The 26,821-nt window shown below is 41.2% G+C and overlaps 1 protein-coding gene across 3 annotated transcripts; it reads right to left on the minus strand.

Moving 5' to 3' along the window:
• Positions 1 to 273: 273 nt before the first annotated feature.
• Positions 274 to 26,718, minus strand: HTR2A (5-hydroxytryptamine receptor 2A). Of its 3 annotated transcripts, none has more exons than XM_061457350.1 (4): positions 26,302 to 26,718; positions 25,169 to 25,808; positions 20,292 to 20,492; positions 274 to 1,934 (listed from the first exon to the last, which is right to left on the minus strand). In XM_061457350.1, the coding sequence occupies exons 2-4, from the start codon at positions 25,581 to 25,583 to the stop codon at positions 1,135 to 1,137; spliced, it is 1,416 nt and encodes a 471-aa protein (XP_061313334.1). In that variant the 5' UTR covers positions 25,584 to 25,808; positions 26,302 to 26,718; the 3' UTR covers positions 274 to 1,134. The 3 variants fall into 3 exon arrangements, with proteins under 3 accessions (XP_061313334.1, XP_061313333.1, XP_061313332.1); XM_061457349.1 differs by having other exon boundaries at positions 25,169 to 25,826; XM_061457348.1 differs by having other exon boundaries at positions 25,169 to 26,718.
• Between the last annotated feature and the right edge of the window lie 103 nt (positions 26,719 to 26,821).

A 26,821-nucleotide genomic window follows, 5' to 3' on the forward strand; every position in this document is an offset into this window, starting at 1 on the left:
TCCAACAGTTTCTAATAACTCTGGCTCTACAAGCCCTAAAACAAAACTAGAAGGACATTCTTCAGAATGGCTTTTTTAACCAAAGAGAAATGATGAGAAAGGATCTGCTGCAAATTTTGCTGGAGGCTTTACTCAAGCAAAACATCCACTGACATTACTTATATCAGACTCTGTTGAAATCAAACATAGGCATGGATTTGCAATCATAGAATCATAGAATAGTTAGGGTTGGAAAGGACCTTAAGATCATCTAGTTCTAACCCCCCGCCTGAAATTATTTAGCAGTGTTGCCCCTGATTTTCCACTCTTCTCTCACTTCATTTTCCTGTCAACACTGGTGGGAAGGAACATGAAATCAAGCCAAATAATTACTTTTGAAAAAAACAATTTCAAGTTGTAAACTGAACAGATGAAATTTTTTGAATGGAAATAAAGTACAAGATATGAAATAAAGATCATGAATGGTGGTAGAAACAAAGGATCATTCAAGTATAATTTACCTCTGAACTGTAGAGCAAATGGCAGAAATCCCAGTGACATTTTATAATGGCCACTCAGAAGAAAAAAACGGCCATAAAAACACTGTTACCAAAATGTCCATATCATTAATCTATACAGGTTTTAATAGATTTTTTCTTTAATACTTCAAAATTTATTTTAAATATATATTAGCAAATTAACTATCATTTTATTTAAAATTCTATAAAGTGCTCATTCAGTTAATGATAACAAAGTTCCATTGTAGCAACACAAACTAGCTGGAGCCTACTCTGCGAGAACATCAAAGGACAGCTTAGCTTTCATTTGCAAAAAGAAAAGCTTAGGTTTTCTTCACAGCCCATGTTATAATACAAGAAATTGCATTTTTTTCTTTAAGAAATATATCCTTTAGAATATTAAAAAAATAAGTTTAATAAAGCCTGTGCTTAAAACAGCCAAAGTACTGTATGAAAAGAAATTGCACATCTGATACCATTCCAGCCCTGCTTTTCATCCACAGGATAATGTGAGGAGTATGTGATGTTCTTGGTGGGTCTCTTGAACAGGACTGATTTTCTTCAGCTATTAGAGCTTCTCACAGCCAGGTGAAGCTCCCAGAGTGTGCATGGTGGTTGTCATGGCAGCTGCCAACTGTCACACACCGCTAACCTTTTCGTTTGCTGGGCTAATATTTCCCTTGGAGGTACCATCCAAATGATGTATTCCTATCGTGACCATCGAATAGTCCTTAGCCATCATTTTTGCCTCATTTTTCAAACTCTTCATTTGAGCTAGATGGAGCTGGCTGGAATTATATGCAAGTGCTGGGATAGTGTTCACTAAAATCAGCTGGAAGGGTTTCTTCTCCTCCTTGTAGCGACACTGAATGTAACGAGAGAAAGCTGAGCGGTAGGTTTTATTGAACAATGTGTATACGAGTGGGTTGACAGCTGAAGAAAGGTAGCCAATCCAAACAAATACATTAAGTAGTTCTCCAACGACTTTTTGATTGCATGACTCCTTGCAAATTACGGCCATCACATTGGTGATGAAAAACGGGCACCACATCACAACAAACAGAAAGAAGACAATGCCAAGAACCTTGGAAGCCTTCTGCTCGTTGCTGATGGATTGCATGGTTCTTCTTCCAGAAGTTCCCATGTCTCTGTTCAAAGAACGCTGAAAGAGTTTCTCTGAGGACAGAGAACTCTGAGGGAGGAAGCTAAATGAAGCAAATTTGGTCTTTGGGCCAATGTCATTCACGCATAGCGTGGCTTCCTTCTGCAGCAACTTGATAGTTAAAAAGTAGGTGACCACCATGATCGTTAGAGGGATAAAGAATGCCACAAAAGAGCCTATTAGGACAAAATACTCATCTGCAAGTAGGCAGCTGTCTTTCTTAAACACTTTGGAATCATCTTGTAGTCCAAAGACAGGTACAGGCATGGAGATACCTGAAGGTGGATTAGGGAAAGAGAAAGTTAAACACAATAATAAAAAAATACTATTTCCAATCACCAGGAAAAAATAAACAAAACACTTTTACCTGTAAACAGATAATTTCTCAAAGAATAAATAGTTATAGGACACAAATGAACACTAATAGATAGAGACACAATTGATAGACATCCCAAAGCAAACTGAACTTACACAGTAGAAGGAAAAAATACTGTATCTCATGTTTCATCAGCAGCACAATGCTAGTCCCATTCTTGGGATGCTGTGTTGGAGCTACACTAAGAAAAGATACCTTGTGTAACACTGGTTTTGCAGATGCTGAATTTCAGGTCTGCCAGCCTCTTGTATTTGTGCTACCACCACCTTTATAGGGTCCTGAGAAAGGCAGGGGGAGAGCAGCACTGGAGTTACATGGGATTTTGCATTTGCTCTAATCTGAAGTCCCTCTCTCCTTCAAAGACACCTTAGCCACAAGTAGAACACATCTGCTTTCATTCACCTGCTCCATGACACCTGGTAGCAACAAAAGCATAACTCCTTATATTCCTGGATTTTGTCCCCCCTGTAATGATATCCAGACTTGCTCCTTGGTTCCTGCCACATTAACAAAGGCTTTTATCAACTTTGATCAAGATGATACCATGTCTTTCTTTGTGGGTGGTTTAAGAGTGGTCTTGGGCTGTTTGTTACAAAGAGGATTAAATGTGTTCTCGGCACTGCTTTCTGATGAGGCTGTGAAATACTGATTTTAGGAAGGAAGATAAATTTTTGTCCTAGGTCTGACAATAATCTTTCACTAGGTCTTTTTCTGTTCTCCCTGTGATCTCATTACAGTCGACAGAGTCTAAATGCTAAAAAAACCTTTCCATGGCAATGGTCAGATGAACAATGGGGACAAATTAAGCACTGAAGGACACCAATATGAGGCAGCCTGAGATGTGGCTCACCCTGAGGGAATGTAAAGGTCATTTCACATCCCCGAAGGCAACAGCAGGTGTGGGAACTTTGTCTTCCTCTGGAGCATGTGCTGCGTCCTTGCCCTGTTATGAGCAGCAAGGCCAGGTGATGAAGTTCATTCTCCTTGGACTGCTCTGACTGATTCAAGCCCACTCAGCCATTTCCTCAGGGACTTCTGCAAATGCTGCTAGTGTCTGAGCAAAATCAAACAGCTGCTGTTTCTTTGGTTGTTGGTTTTGTTTTTTTTTCAATATTTGTTTCCTCCCCTCCCCCCGGATGGATGCTGTCTCTCCAAGAGAGGCAATGTTCACACAGCGAAAAGGATGACGTGAAGACAGTAGAATTGAAATTGTGAAGCAGGGAAGTGATAATGCAGCCCTGTTGGGATAAAAGCAGTTAGGAGTCTGACTTCTGTGGAAAACTATCATAACCTGGCAGCTTCAGCTCTCTTTTCATCTTTGAACAGAAATCCCAGATGCTGTATTTGGCTTCTGAGGGAAAAAAAAAAAAAGAGAGAAGAATTTCTTATGATGTGAGGATGATGCCGTGCCCTGCCTTGTCTCTTGTGTACCCAGGAATATCCTTACTGGTTCACAGATGACTCCTGAAACTCATGCTTTCAACAACAAAATTTCAGTCATAACTCCCTCTATCTCCTTTCTTTTCCGTTCTTCCCACTCTTGTTCTTAGGCAGGGAGCCTTCTAAAATTACAGGTTATGTTTTCACTTCACACATTTTAGTACCCAACGTAACAGCTCCAGTCCTAGAGGGAGGCTATGGAGTCTGGCACAGTACAAAACAATAACAGTAATAATAATATTAAAATATTATTCTCTTCAAATAGTCCTTTCTTTTGGTGCTTCTGGAGCTTCTACAAAGCTCTTTCATTTTTCTAACACCACTGCCCTTTATTTTCCTAACAACACTGTAGCTTATTTTATCTGCACATCTTTGAACTGAGTCATGGCAGTGCCTTGGACCAGTTTACAAAAGTGCTGCTCTTATCTGCCCAGGGCAGAAGCTGGTGGAGATCTTCTGGTATTGCCCTTTCTGTTTCTGCTGCACAAGCCCTAAATGCTAGAACTTGTCTATGAGAAGCCAGTATGTGAGATGCAGACTCATGGCGTGGGTGGGTTGGGCTCATGGAAACTTTCAGTGACTTCAGGGAAGCTGCTGCCTAAAAAGGCCCGAGTCAGTCTGACTGATGGCACAGAGGGAGAGGTCACCTGCCAGAGCCACACTGCCCAGCTACAGCTGAGTAATCTGGGGTGCAAAACACCTCCAGGAAAATGGGGAATGCTTTGAAGTTCCTTTCCTTTCTTTTTTTTGGGTGAGCTGAATGATACTGAAGGCACCCAACGCCTCCGAGCATTACACTTCAGCTGCATGAAGGCACAGCACTACTCAGAGCAAAACCACAAGTTTCCCATCTGGTTCTGCCCTGTACTGATAACAGCAGGGCTGTTTTTTCTTTTAATTCAAAGGCCTAGTGTAAGCTGCAGAGATAAAATAAACAATGGTAGCGACAGAGTCAAAAGATGCCTTTAATTACAACAGACCTTATGATTCAGCCACGTCAGAAGGCATGGGAGGAGAGGCAGCAGCATTAGAAAGAGGAATATTTTCGTTTAATTGCAAACCTTTTCAAATAAAAGGCGAAAGTCACCTGAAATACAAAGGGCAGCAGTTCCCCACCTGCTTTGTTTTATTGTTAGCAGCTTTTGGAGCCTGGCATCTAAATACAGATTGCTGGCTTTAAAAAATGGAAATGAACTTCAGCTTGTAGCTGGAGTTTCCATTCTTTGTCATTCCTTTACCAAGGGCAAAAGTGCCATTCACAGCAGAACTATGGCAGGCACAGTTGTGAGAGTTTTTCTGAATGACTGTTTAATGCATCTTTCCCCTGCAGCCATGGTTAACTTGCCTGTGTACAGTTTGAAAATACCAGAGGTACCAGGTTTGGTAGCAGAGAACACTGACAGCTGTAATGTGCTTTTTGTGCACACCCCAGTTCAGTTGATGTAGAGGATCTCACAGATGATACTACAGGGACCAAACTTATTGCTCTCCTCCCTGAAGGAACAGAGTTTGTGCCTCTTCAACAGGTAGGTACCTTCAAAAGGTAGCTTCTGGCGTCTGTAGCTTGAGGATAGTAAACCCCTGAGAGGACACAAGGACCAAAGGCAGTCATTTTTAAACTGTAAATAAAGGAGCTTCCATGTGCAACCCATCCCCACTGGGATTTTTAGGGAGCATCACACATGGCCAAGAATGTCACCCACACATCACTCAGGTTTGGTCAAGATCAAGCTTGTCCTATAGACACATAACAAAAAATTATGGTCTACGCTGTATTAGCATTATTGCAGCTAACTGAATTCATTCTTTAAAGACTGAAGCTGACTGATTTCTCCTTGATGATTCAGATGTATAATTTCTTGCCATTTTTATTGTCTGTGCTTTCCAGCTCTCTGCTGTTGGTGACTGTGGACATTTAAGAAGGCACAAGGTTGTGCTGTGTATTCAAATATCAAGAGCTTCACAAGAAAGAATCACGAAGAGCTACCAACTGGGGATGAGCAGGTATTTGGGAAATGAATTGTGTGCAAACAGTAGATCAGGAGGAAACAACCCAACAGAGCTGTAACAGAAGAGATATATTCTGCACCCTGCCCATTCCACATCCCTGGCTCAAGGTCAGTCTGGAAAAAGTCTTGATATCCCCTGAGTGCTTTTTTATGGTTTATCTTACTCTGCTTCCAAATCAAACTAAGCTGAAGCACGAGGAAGCACTCAGCACAGAATGGGAGCATTCATTCGAGCACTGAAGGTACATCAGGCACTGTGTTTCCCGTAGACATTCCCACTCATATCAGAACAATTTCCCTTGCAGACAAGCCCTAAATATTATTTTCCTCTGGCAGAAGGTGGTTTATTTATATAGCTTGATTTATAGACAGGTGGCTGTTTCAAACTGTATGGACTTTAATAAACCACAAACCAGAACCCAAACAATAAAGACGAGTAATAAATCCTGCATTAAACCTTAAGCATTTGAGCACAACTTGAGAATGACAACAGGCTCTTGAAAACACCAAAGGTTAAGAAGTAAAGCGATAACATCCTTCTTGTTCTCTCAAAAAGCCTGGTAAAACTGATAAAGTTTGATTTAGTGATACACATTGCTGGCTTGCCAATCTTCAGACATATACAGCAGCCATAAAACCACTTTAACTGGACAGGTGAACTGGTTTTGCAGCTGCCTTATGCTGCTGAGATTATCAATAAATCAAAGCCAGAATTTACAATATGCTATGCAGAGTGGCACACTTGGGCTATGCAGGATGAAGAGGAGGGGGAGTCAATGGTAAAGTCAAGGTTCCTCCTGTGAAGTGTCCTTCAAGCAGACATTGTCAGTCGAAAGCTTTCACCTCACATATATCCATTTCAATCAATTTGAATACATTACCGTATACCTTAATAAAAGTCCAAGGGATAGAAAATACCTTTTAGAAATGTCATTATAGTTTACCAACAAAATTCACTTCACCTTCACCTGAAAAAGAAGAAAACTTCCCCAGCTCAAGTTTTAGAAGCCACATTGGTTTAGACATAGCCATTATAGGCCAGACCATGGGCCACTGCACAGAGATGTGCTGTGGCACTGAGGACATCCGAGAGGATGGCTGCTTGGAGAAGGCCAGTCTGTCCTTCAATGTGGCAATATTGTCTTATTTCTTTAGAAAAGCCCATGCCTGGTATCTGGTGCCTTTCTGTATTCAGACAATGTTCTCCTTTGGTGCATCTACACATTCAAACAACAAACAGCCATGCACATATACTCATATGATACATCCTAAGGCATGCATACACAATGCAAAATCTCTGTATCATGTTGTATAAAAAATTCTGTTTGGAGGTGAAACTGGACATCACATTATTTTCAATATTTTGGACTGAAATAATCACACAAAATAGTATTTATTCCTTTGGGCTACCGTGTTGCCCCGTGTGGATATTTGCTTGCTCTAGGAACACAAACCACACAAAGCCACTTGTGGGGTAACCAGGGACCATGTCCTCCTCTGGGTATCAAGGATACAGATGTGGCTGGCCATTATATCAGAAGCTGGAATTTAGTGACAGCTACTTATGAGCTTTCACTTAACCATTCAGTCTGGCTCCATGTCTCTGCTTGGCATGTGGCATTCACCATTATGTGTGTCACCATTTTCCCAGACCTGCAAGCACTTAGCTGATTTCTGCATGCACCTGAAAATGTTATTTCCCAACTGACCCGTTTCCAGTCACGACAAACATTCCATTGTTACAATTTTGCTGCTGCACAAATAGTGCCAGCCACATTGCGAATAGAGAGGTTATGCAGTTTGCTGATGGGTAGCGGTGCAGAAGCAGAAATTTCCACCTGGGAAGAGGGGATGTTGAAAAGCTCTGGGTGGATCAGAGGTTTTCAACATCACCTCTGATTCATCAGTCACCATCTGAGGCTGCATCTGGTTCACATGAATGTAAAAAACTTCTGCCTTTCCTCGTCAGCATGGCAGTGTCCGCAAAGTCCTAGTCCAGAATTTCTCTTTGCATGTGAGACAAGCACAAACCTCTTACCTCGTTGTAGGTACAGGAGTTGTTACGGGAGACAGGAGTGGGTCAGGAGCTTTTACTCACAAATCCCCAAATAACATCTGCTTTCAGAGGAATTTCCTCAAGAGCTAAGCGAGTCACAGTGCTGCTGGAGCATCCTCTCCTTTCTGCATCCCAAGAGGCTATCTTTACAGGACTGGAGTCAGAGCAGGTCCAGCTATTTTCCTTATTACTACCTATATGCCAAATTTAGATTTTTATTTGAGGGCACACAAAGAGCTGGTTTTCTGTATCTTTTCCTTGCAACACTTTATTTGGTTATATATGTTCTATTTAATGCACACAACTTTATATTTAAATTCACATAGGGAGTGCAAGGTAATACTTGGATTATTCTATAAATTTTGAAATGGCTTTGTTCTTGGCAGCTCAGAAAATCTCTAAGGAAACATATAATTCAATTCTTATGTGAGAGAATTATTGTAAATTATCATTTATAATAGTACAGTTCTATAAATCATCTTTTTCACTTTAGAAAAACAAAATCAGAAGAGTCTGTCTTACTGTTGTGTTTCTCATTTATGTCCTAAGTCCCGAAGCCTGTTTCTTACAAGAATAGAGATGTGTCTCTCCAAATTAATTTGCAGGACTGTGATAATAAATTAAATAGAAACAGAGGAACATTACAAGAAGGACAGAGCAAGAAATGAAGGACAGGTCCCCCTTTTTGACCCAACTAACTAGAAACCCAGGGCTCCATTGTGAGCTGAGAGAGGAAATTGCTGATGGAGTCACTTACTACTTTGATATAATCCTGCTCACTTACAAAATGTGCATGCAGTCCTATTTCCTCAAGGCAGTAAGAATCCAACAGCAGGAAGCAGTTTCTTTGCTCTTGGCTTTAAGTGCTATTTCTGCCTATACACACCTCAAATCCCCTTTCCTAGCTGTGCTGCAGGGCTGTTTACAGCAGTTCTTTGCCCTTCATGTCTTGTCCTTCTTATTTCCTTGTTCAATTTTCGAATCATTCTGAGTATTTGAAGAAGACACAACCTTTTGCATAACAATTTCCAGTAGAGCCTCTCCACCAACACAGTCTTTGCTTTTCAGCTAGTGGTGTTATCTTTGGTTTGGGCAAAGGCTTCTGCCGAGGTTCTTAGTGGCTTCTCACAACTATCTCAAATTGTTATCCCTCTGTGTAGCATGACTAACCACTAAAGAGACTAACAGAACCATATAGATATCTACACTTATCAAAGAGATAGGAAAAAAAGAAAGAAAGATTTATAAATTTCTTGAAGAAATTTAATTTGAAAAAGGATTTAGGGACTGGGGATTCCAGATTATGCCATTCATAAAGGCAGCAAGCTGAAACAGAGAATACTGCTATTGCAACCAATCCCTCTTAGTGCCAGCACAGGTTTGGACAGGCTGCTTTCACCTTCTGCTGACTGCAGTGGGCAGAGTGGAGGCCTCCAAGGGGGTGAGAAATTGATGGACAAAGATGTGCTGCCAGGTCTGGTCTTCCATAAGCAGGAAAGAAGTCACACTTCCCAAAGCTAGTCTTGGTATCTCATTTGAATATTCATAGAATCATAGAATAGTTAGGGTTGGAAAGGACCTTAAGATCATCTAGTTCCAACCCCCCTGCCGTGGGCAGGGACACCTCACACTAAATCATATCACCCAAGGCTCTGTCCAGCCTGCGCTTGAACACCACCAGGGATGGGGCATTCACAGCTTCCCTGGGCAACCCATTCCAGAGCCTCACTACCCTTACAGTAAAGAACTTCTTCCTTATATCCAATCTAAACTTCTCCTGTTTAAGTTTGAACCCGTTACCCCTTGTCCTATCACTACAGTCCCTAATGAAGAGTCCCTCCCAAGCATCCCTATAGGCCCCCTTCAGATACTGGAAGGCTGCTATGAGGTTTCCATGCAGCCTCCTCTTCTTCAGGCTGAACACCCCCAGCTTTCTCAGCCTATCTTCATACGGGAGGTGCTCCAGTCCCCTGATCATCCTCGTGGCCCTCCTCTGGACTTGTTCCAACAGTTTCATGGCCTTTTTATGTTGAGGACACCAGAACTGTACACAGTACTCCAAGTGAGGTCTCACGAGAGCAGAGTAGAGGGGCAGGATCACCTCCTTCGACCTGCTGGTCACACTCCTTTTGATGCAGCCCAGGATATTTTTTTTAGTTATTTCCTAATGTGCTTGTAGTTATTCCCAGCTAATGACCTCCTTGCCCCTTGACTCTATGTGGCCTCGTTGTAACTGCAGCTCTGCAGTACTTCTGTCTTTGTGAAGTCTTTCTGCTTGGAGTTAGCATACTGGTGACTTGCTGTACAGAACCACCACAGGTAAAACCTTCACCTCTAGGGCCAGCAACTAGAAAGAGTATGTTCTTGATCAGTGGAAATCTCAGAAATTTGAAAGACTTCATCAATTTATACAGAAATTTTCTTTTATGTGGCACATATTTGTGTTCCATCTGCTTGTTTACTGTAGCATTTATATCTACTGAGGCACAGAACTTTTCTTAATGAAGAGATACCAAACTGCACAGTAAATAACTTTATGTACAATATGGCTAAAGAACAAAATAATGTGTATCAAATGCCAGATTCTTCCACAGGACTTACATGGATGCAGTGATCTCCCTTTTACTGTGCTTGGTTGGACCTCATGGTCTGATTCTGAATATTTTACTGATGTTAAGCCTGGAGAAATATGTCAAAATATCCCAGTGCTAGACTCAATGTGTCAACTTTTACACAGAATGTAAATCTCTTCACCTTGTGTAGATTACTGTGCAAATAGAAGTCATTATAAACACATCTAGAAGGAGGAAGAGGGAGGCAAGATGGTATCTGTGCTTACTTTTGCAGCAGAAGGCCAGACAGAGCTGTTTAGCTCCAAGAGATCCAGGAGGTTAAAAGCTAATAATAGGGAGAGACTAAAATTCTTTTCCTCTTTACTACTCCAGAGGAATCCAGTCAACCTGATCTCCAGGAAATAGCATGCAATTGTGCCATGTAGAGCAAACCTGTCCACCTGAGAAAGCACCATCGTGTTCCCCATGTGAAAGTTTAGTCCATCCTTAGAGATGGGACAAATATGAAATCATAACGAAAGTTATATTCTACCAGAAGGAAACAGGTCTTCCCAGTGGTTGTTATTTACTTGCATCACAAACACAGAGCTGAATACTGTGGAATAAACAGCTCCAGTTTTGATCAGCCAGAAAAGAGAGCCCTTATCACGATGCCTCAGCCTGCTTTCAGGATGTCATAGGAGTTTGACAGTCTGTTTTCCATCAATGAGTCTGGAGGACATCATAGGAAAAATTAGCTGACAGGTATTTCTAAATTTGTTGTAGGTAATTAGGAATATGTTGTCTCAGCTCTGACAAAGCCCCAGACTTATTAGCTGGGTTTCTGCTTTGAAATGATGCCAATGGCATGGGCCAGGAAATGCACTGGGAAAGTTAATTGCACCCTGAGTGTGATAGTTTGTAATGATCCTGCTAATCCTGCTAAGGTTTTAATTTAAAAGCAGAATTCTGTGATACGTTCTTCTTTCTTAACATTATAAAATGCAAAATCTGGCTTCAATAAAATTTAATTCTTTAAAACACATAAAAGAAGCTGTAAAATTGCTCTGCAAAATTTAAAAAAGAATGAAAATGCCTTTGTTTTTGACATTTATGTAATACAGTGCTACTTTATCAATAGTTTTTTAATTTAGGAGGTGATTAATTTCAATTACAGTGTACAAATGAAAGTGTTTCTAAATCCCAACATGATGTCTTGTTCACTTCATTTCTGTTCATCTATACTGCATATGGCATTTGCTATGCAGAAATCCCAGTTCCTCTGATTAGAGGTGCTCAAATAATTTCTTGATCAATACATGATCCCGTTTTGAGCAGGTACTGTTGTAGAGACCTATTGGGAAAAGATCAGAGCAGGCCTGTGAACATGTCCTTCCTGCATTTTGCAACACTTCACATGGCACTTTCTGCAGAAAAGGGCATCCTGTGGTAGGACCTAGAGTCATCCTTTCCCCTCTGGACAGGGAATCTGTTCTGGATACTTGTATGTATTGCATGCTGCGCTGGGTACATGACTGGCTTAAAATATAGCATTTCAGGGAAGGAGAAATAACTTCTAATAGGCACTGTACTGTTACTGCCTTTTTTCTTGAAACATTCCATTTACTCTGATGTATCTTACAAAGAGAGACTGGCTGATCACGAACAGTTACTTATTCATTCAAAGAATCCTGCTAATAGGACCAGCCTGGTCCAATTGCACCTAATGCTTTTTCACCATTAGATTCAGGAGAAATATGGTCTTCAAAGCAAAGTTAAAACCAAAAACCAGAAAAAAAATACAATGAACAAATTCTACCATCAGCACCTCGACTAACCAAGGTCTTTCCACATAGCTCTGCACTAAAAATACAGATTTATTGTTTAAAACTTGCCCTTAAAAATAAAACCAAAGCAGAAAGAAAAGCCACGCATTAATGTTGTGACCACTTATTTTGGTTTTTACCTGTAAAGCAGAATGTTTCTTGCAAAAGAGGTGCTCACAGAATGGGTGTGCCTTTTTAATAGGCACAACCTTCATCTCCTTCTGATAATCAGGTAATTACACAAAGGAAATGGTAAATGAATACACAATTATTATTCTTCATTTGACAATATATATGTACTGTTATAATGTATTATTCCCCATCCAGAGGTATGCCACAATTCTCAATGTCTCTGGTTTGGAAATGTGGCCTTATGGAATTTTTTAATGTTGTTTCTTTATATCCATGTTTCCAGCTTTGGAGAATTTATAGAGCAGTTCAATAATTACTATTCCTTTAAGCATTTTTTTTTGTTAAAAAAAAAGTGTAAAGTTAATAACACCTCTTTGTCAGGTAATGAAAACAACATACAAGTTCAAAATGCAAGCTGTTTTAACCTTCACAGTTATGAGAGGGAGGTATGTGTGTTGGTCTGGTGTATGACAATGTGTTCACTCTTCTGGGAAGAACAAATCAGCCAGAGGATTCTGTTACATGGGAAATACAGAATAATTTGCAGCAGTGAGGAAAGTAAATATGATATTTATGTCTCTTTCTCGGAACCATCTTAAGTAATCTTTCATAACCAAAATACATGTGCTAGCCAACTTAGAAATGTGTGTCACAGCACTGAATGTTAACTTCCCTTGGACAACCTACGTATTAGTTGCTTCTTTAGTCATTAGTTGTTGCTGCTGGTGGTGTTGTTAGTATGGCAGTGAACTTTGTACTGGCATAATTGTTGACTACTGAGCCTCACACATTGTGTCTGTACAATAAAACAATGAAGATCCTGCATCTGTGAGATGGGGAAGCTCTCCTACTTTTATGAAATGTTGTTCTGTGGCCTTTTGTTATAGCTAATGCAAATTTCTCTATATGTTGTGTCACAGTTTTTGACAACAGTTATGGAATTTTGTTTTTATGGTGGCATCAACATCCACAAATGGAAAAGGTCCCAGGGGACTGCCCAAACACAAAACCTACAATGCTTGCCCTTGAAATCCCCCAGCTGGAAAGAGCAAACAGTTTGTTCACTCTTTGGGAGATGATTTCGTAAGTATAAAAAAAAAAAAGAAGGAAATGTTAACTAAGAAAATTATTATAAATACCACTAAGAATACAAAGCCAGGTTTTTAAAAGAAGAAATTGAAGCAAAGCAAATGACTACATGGTAAAGTGAGTAGTGTAGCAGATATTTCAAGTTTAGCTGCAGCACTTCCAAATTTAGGTGCTCAACTTTGAATCTGTATTGTTGGAGTACAGTGCTGTGTGTAATTAATTGCAATTTTATGTATTTTGGCAGTATATTCCATGTTATAACAAGTGGTCTTTTCCTATGCCAAGCCATACCTAAATTAGACTTGAATGAACTAGAAAATTATCAAAGAAATGTAGGATGAGATGGATCCAGAGCAAGGATTCCCATCCTACTGCCCTTTGGCTATTTGTGCCTTTTGAAAACAGTAAAGGGACTTTCAAATGAAAGCTAGCTTTGGCAGTAGAGGGAGTGAGCTGAAGGAGGCCAGAGCTGTCAATAAACCACAATCCAGAGACAACAGTAGTTGAACTCTACCAGTCCCAACTCCTTCCCTGCCCCTTCGTACTCTGCATGACAAGAGCTCATGCAGAGAAATTGCAGGCTGCCTGTGAGCCTGTGTTTCACCATAAAGCTTCGCACTGCCAAATTATTGAGGTCTCAGTTGCAGTGAGCTTGTTTTGTACACCTGGAGGTAGCTTTTCACATCCTGCACTCTGAAGAATGTTGCTTCACGTGCTGCAGTTATTTCTGAATTTTTGAAGCCTCAAAAGCAATAGCAATATTTTAAAGAGTTATGTGGTGGGAGGTATTTCACCAGCTTCATCCAGCTCCACCTGGACTTCTTTTCTGCATGAAAAATACTGAATAAATCTAAGTTAGTGACTGGGGAGAGCAGAGACTGCCTGAAGGCAGTGAACAGATGTGTAGGCTGAGTGAGAAATGATAAGAGAAGAGAAAACTCAGCTAAGAGGATTTGGGCTTCATCAAACTTTGCATTACTTAGACCATTAACAGAGGAATAGAGAAAAATAAGGACTGAAGAATGATAGGTATAGAGGCTTAACATTCATAATTCTTTTATGTGGCATTTTCAGGGATTTTTAAAGGAGAGAATGGTGTATTCTTGGCCACTTGCAGAGCAGTAAGTTTCTTAGGCTGACTTAGCACTCAGAGGTGCTTTACCCTTATTTTTCAGCATAGGCTGAATATATTTCTATAAATTCCAATGAAAGACTATTCAAAATTCAACTTTATTTTTTCTAGGAAGAGGAAATGGGAAATGCTTAGGCTTTTTACACCTGTTTTCAGTGACAACCTCTGTGCTTTAAAACAAATGGAATAATTTTGAGAGTTTAATGGGCTTTTGCCTTCAACAGCTACATATAATCTAATTATCTAACCACTCTGGGTCCTGGGTGATTTAAGAATTAAAGACACGATTAGGATCTGTTACAGCAGTTAGAATCCATTTTAAACCAATTGCCTGTGGCATTACATGGCCTGGTGAAAGAAAGGCCGCTGGCTAAATGCTCTTCTTCCAGTGAATTCAAAAACAAATGCTGTAATACAAGTTTTTTGTTTTGTTTTTCTTAACTAAGAAAGTCAATATTTCAGAAATGAAGTAAATCAAATTATCTGTGCGGTTTTTCTGCTGTGTTTTAAATACTATATATGTCAGTGAAGTCAACAGAAGGAAAACAACCAATGGTTTTTTGGATCAAATTCACTGAATAAATTTGTGAATTTAGTGAATAAAAGAAAACTACAAATTTAGTGAATGAAAGTATTATTACTTAGGTAAATTAAGGTAAATTAAAAGTCATAATGAAAGAGACGTGGTAGATTGGGAAACAATGAGAACTTCTGCATGTCCCACAAATCAGCTATAAGTATTTGCAGGAGTCAGTGAGCAGGTAGGTAAGGGTAATCCAGCTGACAAAATGTTCCTGGATTTCCAGAAAGCTCTGACAACACTGTTTTATAAGAAATTAAGCTCAATAGCAGAAGAGGAAAGATCCTCCTGAAGTAAAAGAATGGGGTGAAAGAAAACAAAGGGTAAGATTAAACACTTTGTTTCTACAGTGAGGGCAGTAGAAGGAAGTGTCCCACAGCCCTTTGCATTCGCCAGTGCTGTTCAGTTCATCCATGACCTGTTTGCATGGCCACCAGCACTGAATAAAATGTGCTGGTAACACATGTCTGTTGGCTGTAGAGAATTGCAGAAGGTCGTCGTCAATCTCAGCTAATGGATAGCAAAGTAGCAGATGAAATTGTACAGTGTTTGGGGGGTAACCCTATTTAGGAATGCAAAACTGTTTGCTATTACTCAATAAAGAGAGGAGTGCCATGAAAATTCTCAGAGGCCTGGAGCACCTCTCCTACGAAGAAAGGCTGACAGAATTGGGGTTCTTCAGTCTGGAGAAGAGAAGGCTCTGGGAGAGTTTACTGTGGCCTTTCGATATGTAAAGGAGGCTTATAAGAAGGATGGAGAGGGAATTTTTGTCAAGTCCTGTAGTGACAGGACAAGGGAAAATGATCTTAAACTGAAAGAGGGTAGATTTAGGTTGGACAGAAGGAAGAAAGTTTTTTCAATGAGGGTGGTGAGATGCTGGCAGAGTTTACCCAGAGAAGCTGTGGACGCCCTGCCATTGGAAATGTTCTGTATCATGTTGAATGGGGCTTTGAGCAACTTGAGCCAGTGAAAGATTCCTTGCCCATTGCAAGGTCATTGGAACTAAGTGGTCTTTAAAGGTCACTTCCAACCCAAATCATTCTATGATTCCCTGATTTTGGAGTCGCTGAGCTGAGCATCCTTGAGCTCAGTGTGCGGGAATGATCTGAAAGACTAAAAGAAAGGTAGGATTTATCAAAATGGGAATTTATAACAAAGCAGAAAATATTACCACACCATATGAGTTCATGGCGTGTCCATCTCCTGAATGTTGTGGTCTGTCCACCTGTGTATATAGATTCAGAGAAAAGTAAAAGATGACCTGGGCACATGTCCCAGTTTCATCTGGAATAGAGTTAATTTTCTTCTTGGCAGCAGGCACAGTGCTGTGTTTTGGTTTTAATATGGGAATAATGCTGATAACACACCAATGTTTTAGTTGTTACTAAGTAGTGTTTACTGACCAACAACTTTTCAGTCTCTCATGCTCTCCCAATGAGGAGAGGCACAGGAAGTTGGGAGGGAGCACAGCCAGGATGGCTGACCCAAGTGGGACAAAGGGATATTCCATATTATAGAGCATCATGGTCAATATATAAAGGGGGGGGGGGGGGGAAGTTAGAATCATAGAATCAAATAGATTGGAAAAGACCTTTAAGATCATCAAACCCAACTGTTACCCCAGGACTGCCAAGTCCACAACCAAACCATGTCACTAAGTGCCTCACCTACACAGTTTTCGAACACTTACAGGGACAGTAACTCTACCACTTCCCTGGGCAACCTGTTCCAATGCCTGAGCACCCTCTCAGTGAAGAAATTTTTCCTAGTATCCAATCTAAACCTCCCCTGTTGCAGTTTGAGTCTGTTTCCTCTTTTCTTGTCAGTTGTTATGCGGGAGAAGAGACCAGCCACCTCCAAGCTCAATCCTCCTTTCAGATAGTTGCAGAGAGTGATAGGGTCCCCCCTGAGCCTTCTGTTCTCCAGACCAAACACCCCCAGTTCCTTCAGCCGTTCCTCATCACACTTGTGCTCCAGACCCTTCACCACCTTCTTTGCTCTTCTCTGGACCCTCTCCAGCACCCAAATGTCTCTCTTGCAGTGAGGGGCCCAGAACTGAACACAGGATTCGAGGTGTTGCCTCACCAGTGCCAGTACAGGGGAATGATCACTGCCCTGACTCTGCTGGTCACACTGTTTCTGATACAGGCCAGGATGCCATTGGCCTTCTTGGCTGCCTGGGCACACTGCTGGGGTAAGGGCCATGAGGGGCTGATCACTGCTCAGGGATGAGATGGACTTCAGTCAGTGGGTGGTGAACAACTGTATTGTGCATCACTTGGCTTTTTATCTTGATTTTTATTTCTCTCTTTATTCTTACTCTTATTTTCCTATTCTTATTAACTTTATTTCAAATATTAAATTGCTCTTATCTCAACCAACAGGTTTTACCTTTTCCAATTCTCCTCCCCATCCCATGGGGATGGGGTAGGGGAATGAGTGAGCAACTGTGTGGTACTTAGTTGCAGTTTGGGATTAAACCACAATGGCATAGGATACTACTGCACAGAGCCTAAATAGATTTGGATTCAGCCTGCTAAAACAATCATCGAAAGGGGCTGTGTAAGAAGATGGACTAAGGACTTTGACAGTGAGGGAACTATTGAGGGTCTCTGATCAGAAGGTTCCCCCCTCTCCCCCTGGTAAAATGAACCTCAACGTAGGGCAACATAATGTCCTTCATTTCTTTCTCTTGCTTTTTACCCTCCATCTCATACACCATGACAGTTCACAGGGTACCAGCTCAGCTGCAGACTGCAGGAGCAAGGGGAAGCCAAAGGCTATCTAACTGATACTGGAGGGCAAAACCTTGAGAAACAATTCCCCTCTCTGAATTTGTCAATGCGTTGGCAGCCACAATGTGTGCTACTGAGTGTTGTGCCAGATACCTGCTCTGCCTGTGCCAGCTATAGCTATGGGAAAATGCAAAGAGTTAAATAATTTATATCCCTGACACTCTAAGTAGCATTGAGAGCCTGAAGATTGGTAAATGATAGACAGAGCACCTCTTAGCTCAGAAAGCATTTCCTATTTGTAAATGTCATAGAAAACACCTCACTCTTCAGAAACCATTTCCTGCCTATTCTGAGTTGAATGGTAGGAGATCAGGACAGGGTTGAAGACTGACTGACAGCAAGTTGCATGGGTGATCTGGTATCTATGAAAGTTCCTTATAATACTGGCATTTTTCTTTATTTTATTAGTATAGCAATATGCCATGGTGCAAATTCAATACAGCCTGGCTGTAACTAGCTCAGCAACTTCCTTACAGCTTGTTGTGTGTTTGCTTCCCAATTTGTCCTCTGGAGCACATCACATTTGCTTTCATGACACAGCTCCCAGGCTGGGAACAGACCCATCTTCCTTCAGCTTGTCCCCCCATTCCCCTTGCTTCCATGGGACTAGCAAACCAGCCCAGCACCACTTCATTCCTGCACACCTCAGTGTGCTTGCCTGCATTAATTTATGTCTATTTAACCTGCTCACTGTTTTGATGACAGTTGATGTGTGAGTGAGGTGGAATTTACCCTATCAGCCCACCTATTTTGCCGATCCAATGTTCTCTTACATGTGTCCTTATCCAGCTGCAGTAGAGCGGGGCTCTGTCCTCTTAAGTCATGGCACACTTCAGTGCTTTTCAATAAAATAAGGAACTGTATTTTTCAGAGTTATATAAATAGGGACCATGTTCCTATCACCTGCCATAGTGGTAACAAATAACATCTGCGGTTCATCTGATCACTGTTATAAGAAAATTCTCCAGAGAGCAGAAAAAGTATTTTTACAAAAGGCAAGTTGTTATTAGTTACTACTGCAAAGAATAGTCCTAACTTCTGAAATTTTATAGCAAGATATCAAAGAACTAAATCCTCCTGCTACAGGACATAATCCATGCTGTAACTAATAGGGCTTAAATAATATTTTTTTCTGGTTTCATTTTAATTCAGATACTCCAGCACTGAGCCCTTATCTAAGGAAAGAGGCTGAGTGGCATGGACCACCAGTTTGCCCCTTGAATGGTCATTCTGACCATTCTGTGAATTTATTTGTGTTTACAAAGAACAGTAGTTCAACACACACTAAGCACGGGCACCACACACAAATACAGAAAAGCACAGTGTGTACAAATTAGAGGAATGCTTGCCCTTTTTATGTTATATGGAGAATGCACTGAAAATGCTTGCACTTAGCAGTGTCCAAAATTGGAAAAACTGTAGAGTTTTCTAGTGGATTGATGAAAATGTGACTGTAGACATACAAGGTATGATTCATCTAATCTAAATGAAGACATCCACATCTGAGTTGCTTTAGGCTTCCTTTTTAGTTGAAAGATAGGTATTTTTAGGGTGGAATTCACATGCCCTGTGCTAGACATCTATATCTGATCAGCTGAATGTATCCCAGAGCCACACGTGATGCTGCTGAACCTCACCAGGTCTTAGAGGATGCAGAACTGTCCTCTTGTTGTGAGAGGGCTCCCACTATTTCTTGCTGTGGAGCAGAAGATACAGCTATTTTAAGTCATAAAAATCTTAGACTGTTTTTGCTCAGCCTGTGAGCCAGGACCAAGAGGAAGGCCAGGAGACAATTCAGAGACTCAGGCAGGCAGAAGTGTTAGATATCATCTCCTTTCTTTCCCCTCAGAACAGTAATGGATTACAGTTACCACTTGAAATAATGTGTATTAGCCAGGGAAGCAGCTAATTACCTTTCATTGCAGGCAACACTCAGCAAAAGAGTGATTTTTCCTACTTCTGAATAAGTGAGATGCCAGTGCTGGGGAGGGGGGAGAGAGGGAGGGGGGCAGGAAATTCCTGGTGCCGTGAGACTGCTCTGGACCCAGGGTGCTGTCACCGTGGGAATGAAACAGCGACATTCCTATGCCTAGTTTGAGCCTCTGGGTTTTGCTAGTGCAAAAAAAGAGATTTATCCAGTGAATCATTCAGGGCACCTATTTTAGGCTGTAACTCTGAACTGTCCTGTGGAGAAACTCCTCTTATTTACAGTGTACACAGAGTGTCTATTGACTCCTAAACAGGACCTATACAGGACCCATTATACACACCAACAAAGGCAGAAAAGATCTGCCCGTAAGAACCATCTCTAAGCAAATTATGAGAAATGGGGACCAACCGACTTACATAAACCAGGAAAATTTTTTTTTAAGTTGAGATAATTTTTTCTTTTTAGATGTTAAGATGATGATCCGTATGGGAAATAAACACATCTTTGCAACAACTTGAACTCAGTAGTCCTATCACTAATATATATTCTCCTCCATGTCCCGCTGTTGATTTCCATTGCATAATTACTATGTTACAGCACTTAGGCACGCAAAATATTGCAGGCAGAGAATACAGTTTTAGATTGCAGTGTATATGTCACATCCTCTGAAAGGGCAGAAATCTGCAATTACATGCTGAAATATTGCCTCACTTACCAACTGATATGGTCCAAACAGCAATTATTTTTGCAAAAGCCTTAGTTCTTGAGTTAAACCGGCTGTGATGGATGGGGTTTCGAATGGCAATATAGCGATCCAGTGAGATGGCACAGAGGTGCATGATGGAGGCAGTGGAGAAAAGTACGTCCAAGTAGATCCAGACAGCACAGAGCTTTGTAGGCAGAGGCCATGTGTATCCTGCACAAGAGAAAGTTGACATGAGCTAAGGATGTGGCATACATCTTTCGTTGTGACACATATGTCTCTTTGCATGTATCCTTCTAGGAGGAGAAAGTAGTAAGTGATCCATTCAATAGAACCTGCCTGGCACTGTTTTAAGAAGCCTTTTTTATTTGCTTGCAACCTTCTAAATCTGTAGCTTTTAGGACTCTCCTCCTTTCCCAGGCCACAGGCAGTGTAAGTTTGTTTCTTTTTAATTCTATTTGCATAACACTAGTGCTTGATGTTCTAGTTAACCATCTCTGGCAGCAAATCTATGGAAAGAGAAGCAATTTTGCCATTGTAAACCTGTAAATTCTGTAAGTTCTCAATTTTGTTTTTAGGACTTTTTATCTATGTAATTACTGCATTATTAACACCTGCTGATATGTGCAGCTGCCTAAATTCTGAACCTGAAACTTTAGATTTAGTGGCAGCTGAAGAAAGAAATGTATTTTGTTGTATACCAGTGATATTTATCTTGACTGTTTTTAGGCAACTGCCACGTACTTAAATAAGGATATGCTCTCTATCAATGAATATTGATAGACTCCTTCAGAGAGAGCAATCCAAAGCAGACACATTAATGTTTACCAATATCCAGCCTCTATCTTCTTTGCTGCAAATTAAGCCTCCCCCTTATCCTTGTTCTTTCCAATAGCCATGAAGAATAATTGATGGCTCTCCTTTCCAGAAACTATTGGAAGATGGCTATCGTGTCTTGCCTAGTTGTTTGGGTTTTTAACTCATCCAGACTAAGCAAAGCCAATTCCTTTATCTTTTGCTTACAGACAAGGCTTTTAAAACTTTTGTGCTTCTTGTTTCTCTGCCCTGGAGTCTATTTAATTTATCCATATCTTGCTTGTCATTCAGTGACCAAAACAGGTCTTGCTATTCTTGCAAAGGCCTCCCAGCTGCTAAGTGAAATACAAGACTGCTTCACAGGTCTTGCGGGGAATGTTCTTACTTACAAACCCTGGAATGATGAGTGCCTTTTGTATAAAAATATCATACTACTGATGTATGCATAGCTTATGATCCTGTTCAGCATTCCAGAAAGCTGGGCAAATTTCCCCATCAGTAGTTGGTTTGCTATTGTTTTCCTAAGTTGGTGTTCTTGCATTTATCCTCACTGAATGTTGTTTGCTCATTTGACTTTCTCTTCAGGGATCCAGATGATTGTTGGTGATTCTGAGCCAGTACCTCTGACTGCCTGTAACCTCTTCCAGCTTGGAGCTTTTGGAAAGCTGTGGAAGTCACACTCTGTTCACTACACAAGCTGCTAGCAGCAGTACTGAGCAGACCCAGGCTAAACAAAGCCCTTCAGGACCTTCATCCAAAGGCCCTTTTAGTCCTTCAGGGAATGGGTAAGAACTCTCCTTGGAGCAAGTTTTACAGTTATACGTGTCCTTATCTTGTGGTAATTTAATTTTGGGTATATTACTCAAGCTGTCCATGACAGTGCAGCATTGGGCAATGCCAAACCTGGTATTATGAGAACACACTAGTATTTTTGTGACTGCCTGACCCCTTTGGAGATGCAGTACAAGATTTGCAACAGCTGGAAGAGAGGAAAAGGCAGAGGAGCTAGGTCTGTGCCTAATTAAATTTAGTCTCAGTAAGCACTGAGGAGACCTATTTCTTGGTGCTCTTGGACTGCTGTAATATGAGCTGACCTTGACAAGCCATACAATATTTATGGGTACGTTTTATCTTGTTTTCTGATCTTCCAGTGGGGAATCTGGTCTCTGGAATGTGTTATGTGGGCACTGGGTTTCAGAGGCATGTCTGCTCTCTGTCAGGACAGGACAGTTTACAAAGGGAAAAGCGATAAAGTATTTTTACACTTGACAACGTGCATCTGTTCTTTTGCTTCAGTGGCCTTTGGGACCAAATTTGTCATATCCTTCTAGATGTCTTGTCCTTGCTCTAAACATGGATGTGGCAGGGATAAAACAGCACCCATTTTATGTGGCACACATTATGTGGACTTTTTATGTGGAGCATGGCACAGGGTACCTCTGCCTTGTGCCATGCTTTGGCCACTGTCAAATTCACCCCTTAATATATCCAGGGGGAAACAAGACAAAAAACTGGCTGCAATTTAAAGATTGGGTAGGCAGGTCAAGTTCCATAATTTCATATGGTCCATGGGAGCTCCTGCACTCCAGGAGCTCATATGAGGCAGTAGCATCCAAGGGATAAGGAAGCGATGCTTGTGCACCTCTTCATTTTCACATTGAGAGACTTACAGGGAGGGCAGGTAGCCCCTAGGATGAGATAAGATTTTCTTTCTGATGTAGCAAGAGAGTAGCAACCAGGAGAGATGTTTTCTCACAAAGCCTTTCAGGTGAGGAGGCAAAAAAGCCAAGCTGGCCAGGATCGTTGGGCTGCTGTTCTGTTGGTAACAGGAGGTGCAAGAAAACTGTTTTGAGTGAAAGGCTAAGGAACTGCTATGAGGAAAGAAGAGAGGAGAGTCTGTAGCCATGGGCAATTACTGAGGAGCAACTGTTTGCTTTATCCGAAGCACACCAGCTGAGACTGTATCTGGGGTCAGCACTGGGGTGGACAGGAGCCCTCTGAAATGACTGGTCCTTCCACTACAGCAAGGAGTTATGCATCATCTGCCAATAATCCTGACAGCTGATCCATGCCGTTGCTGCCACTCCGCAATGTGGGATGAGCCTCTGAGGCAGGAGCAACAGGGATCTAGCAGCCTATGTGTTTTGGGGTGGGAACCAGCACTGTTGTTCATCTTTGTGAGTTTTCTGTTCTGTGGCAGAGCTTGGTAGCACTTGCTCAGTGTCTTTTTCCATCAAAGGGTGCTGCTGTTGAGTGGATGGAGAACCCTTCTTCCTAGCCCAAAGGGTGCAGGCTGGGACAGGCACGTGGCTGATGTGGCTGGGCAGCTGAACAGGAATTGCCCACAACAGCTGTAAAGCTCTCAAGAAGAAAATCATCTCTCTTCTGAGAAAAACAGTTACAATTGCCCTTCAAGGGGCTGGACAATGGGTGGTGGAGCACCCTTGTTCCACAGCCTTGGAGGTGCCTCAGCAGAGCAAGGTATGTGCAAAGACCCCCAGTTTGGGCTCAGGACTGTCAATGTAAGTGGCCTGGCTGAAGTTGGGTGGCTGAGGTTGAGCAAATGGTCCTGTGTAAAGGGAGGTTTCACCCTGTGCCATCACTGGTTGTCCTTGGAGATTGATGGTGCACTGTGATGTGGTGATTCTTCTGGTAGATGCGTGCACCACCAGATGATTTCTCACCCCAAGCTACCCTGCAAAGACCTCCTCTCCTTAACCTTGAAAGGGAAAAAGCAAAGATAACACACCCCCTCCCCTATGGCTTTAGGTACCTGCCGCTCCTCCACACCAGTGATTGCAAAGGAGGGGAAAGCAGCATTCCTCCACAGCGGTTTAATCTACATTGTGTGCAGGAAATCCTGCGTCCCGACCTGAATCACTTCCGAGCCGCGGATTTTGGGGACTCTTTTCCACAGCACAGAGCTTGGCCAGCAGGAGTCCCTGTTGCATGTCGCAGGGAATCACACAGGATTTTAAAGGGTTTGCTCATCTCACACATCGGACGATTTCTGCTCCAGCAGCTCTGTTTTGTGCTGTTTTTCCCACCAAAGATAATTGCATCAGTCATACAATAAATCACAACAATTTTGCATCACCAATGCAAAATGCTGTTTGCCAAGGCTGCTGAAGACAATCTGTGTAGAAATACTGAAACTGGGAAATAAACTTCCAGTTTTCTGGATGGAATCTCTCAAGTCACAGGCTCGTGTGGACCGTTAGTCCCAAAATAGTGAGGCAATAGAAGCTTTGTAAACAACCTCACTTTCCTCCTGGCGTTGTCTGGCTTCTCCTTGAACTGTAGCAATTCAGTTGTGGCACTGGAAAACTCATTTCTCTAAGTTTAGGGATTATAACAGCCTGGTAGTATTGGCACTGAACACATAAGCTGCTGCTTTTTTTCTGTGTGAGCTCTGCTGCAAATAATTTTGGTGAAAATGAGAAGGAAGATCTGCTATTAATCACCTGCAAGGGTATGAACTGTGAGTCATTATTCACTTAATTCTTAAATAACTTCTCTTAAGAAATCATAGCTTTGCAGTTGTAAATGTTACTAAAAATTAGAATTAATTCCCATCCATTTTTTAAACTCCTACAATATTTATTCCACCATTTGCTGCTAAGTAGATGTCTAAGCAGGATGTTGGTGTTAAGAGAATTATTTACATTTGTATTACTTCATTTAAACAAATTGAAGGGGTTGCCTACTTTGACTCTAAAGGTAGTTATTAGTGCTTCTGTGCATATTTGCAGAGCAAAGTAAGTGCCAGGAACCTACATTCTCATTAGGAATATTGAAAATTATGAGCCAGGGTTAAAACTGAAAGAATAGAGAGAACATCTGAGTAATAAACTAATGTTTTGGACTGTGTTTAAAATGCCTATAACTAGAAATATAAAGTAGGAAAAGATACAAGTACTTCACCTATTCTTGTATCCATTAACCAATTATATATATTTCAACTTGTATAGAGTGATTACAATATTTTGTTGTAAGAGAATGAAGTAATAACATGTGCATGCAATGTTTAAAGCTTCTTGAAACATGCAATAGGTTACACAGCTAATACTCACCATAAAGTATGGTTAACATTGACACAGGCATGACAAGGAAACCCAGCAGCATATCAGCTATTGCGAGTGACATTAGAAAATAGTTAGTGGCGTTCTGTAGTTTTTTCTCCAGTGACACAGCCATGATGACAAGAATATTTCCAGCAATGGTTAAAACAATCACCATCACTGTCAGCAAAGCTGGCCAGTTTTTCTGTGAAAGCTGAAACAGGGAGGGGTGGCACGATGGACTCATGTTGCTTTCACAAGAAAGATTGGTTAGGTTTTCAGAGTCCACAGTCAAGTTAAAGAGATGTGATATATTAATCTCTCCGGCTCCATAAACATTTCTGTAGAGTCTTCTCTCATGATTTATTTGTATTAGGGAATTTGTAGTTGGGTTCACAGAGCTCTCCTCATCAGGAAGCATATCCATTGCTAAGTCTGAAACTGGTGAGATAAATAGTGGAAAATGGGAAATTTTCACCCCTTGTCACCATCAGGCTTTATATTCCTCAGTTGTCCATGCCAGAAGTTGAAGGAGCACAACCTTTTGCCACTAGCATGATGTAGAAAAATGTGCCAGAATTACTCCGAAAGCTGAAATGTTTTGTTCTCAGTTCCATAGGAAGTCCATTGTTGGCATACATTGAAAATCCAGCTGAAAAGCAAAACCAAGCTGTAGGACAGAAATTGTGGACTTACTTGAGGCTTCAGAGAGCAAAAATGTTGGAGAAATAAGAAACAAAAACTTTTGCAGCCACTAGGACTCCCCTCTGGAGCTACATCTTATTGCTATTGGTAACTGTAATCACCCAGTTTTAAATACAGCAGTATTAAAATAGCTTGCCATACAAAGCAGCAGAGCTCTCACTTCCCTATTAAGAAAGTTGATTAAAGATTCCATCCAGCATCTTTCTCTTGAAATAATTAGATATGCTCTTATTTATAGTTCATCTTCCATAATATGGTCATAATAAGTCTCTGACTTCTTTTGTATTTCAGTATCATTTTCAGCCTCATATCAGAGATTACACGTTCTGCTCCACTCTGATCTTTATAGCTAATTGTACCTTTTGGCCCTGCCTGGCTTCAGAATGGAAATTAAACAACTAGATACTATGATAAAAAAATACAGTTTAAGGAAGACTTACATTGTACTTCAGAGCCCACTCTCAGACTGCAGTTAGGTGCACTTTGTACCCTGATTTACCATGTTCTTCACTGTGTTTAGCCAGTTTTGTGTCCTTTTTCTTCAGTCTCCTCCAAGATGGTGGTATTTGGAATAGTTTTCTTGACTTCTAAACTGCACACTTGAGTGAAGCCAGTTCCTGTGCTGTGAGGCTTGCTCTTTTCTTCTGAGAGATAGGCTGCTTGCCGACTCCTTCCTTGTGCATTTCCCCGCCCCAGGGCAAGCTATATTTAAAGTAATAATAATATCAGCGCCCTTCTCGAAGTGACACAGAAGCACACACACACACACACAAAAACAGCCTGCACAGAGGAATTACTGATTTCAACAGGAATGGAATTTCTTGCTCACTGCCTTGTTCGGTTTGTCAGACCTCCCACTGTCTGGATGTCATAAACTGCAAGGTAGCAACGGCAGGGGAGGGCAGAGGAAGGCAGACCCGAGAGGGTCTTTCTGGTAAACTAGCAGCTTTTGCAGTGTAT

The sequence above is a fragment of the Pezoporus flaviventris genome, unplaced genomic scaffold (genome assembly GCF_033815535.1).
Source record: "Pezoporus flaviventris isolate CSIRO_AGI_PZ_B2104156 unplaced genomic scaffold, CSIRO_AGI_Pfla_v1 ptg000025l, whole genome shotgun sequence".
NCBI lineage: Eukaryota > Metazoa > Chordata > Aves > Psittaciformes > Psittacidae > Pezoporus > Pezoporus flaviventris.

Bases quoted from the DNA above. Each gene is read 5' to 3' on its own strand.
- HTR2A (XM_061457350.1), bottom strand. From the start codon at position 25,583: ATGGATATGCTTCCTGATGAGGAGAGCTCTGTGAACCCAACTACAAAT. The intron at 20,493-25,168 runs GTGAGTATTAGC...TCTCTTGTGCAG, and splicing joins AATGTTAACCATACTTTATG to GATACACATGGCCTCTGCCT. The intron at 1,935-20,291 runs GTAAGTGAGGCA...ATCCACCTTCAG, and splicing joins TGTTTGGACCATATCAGTTG to GTATCTCCATGCCTGTACCT.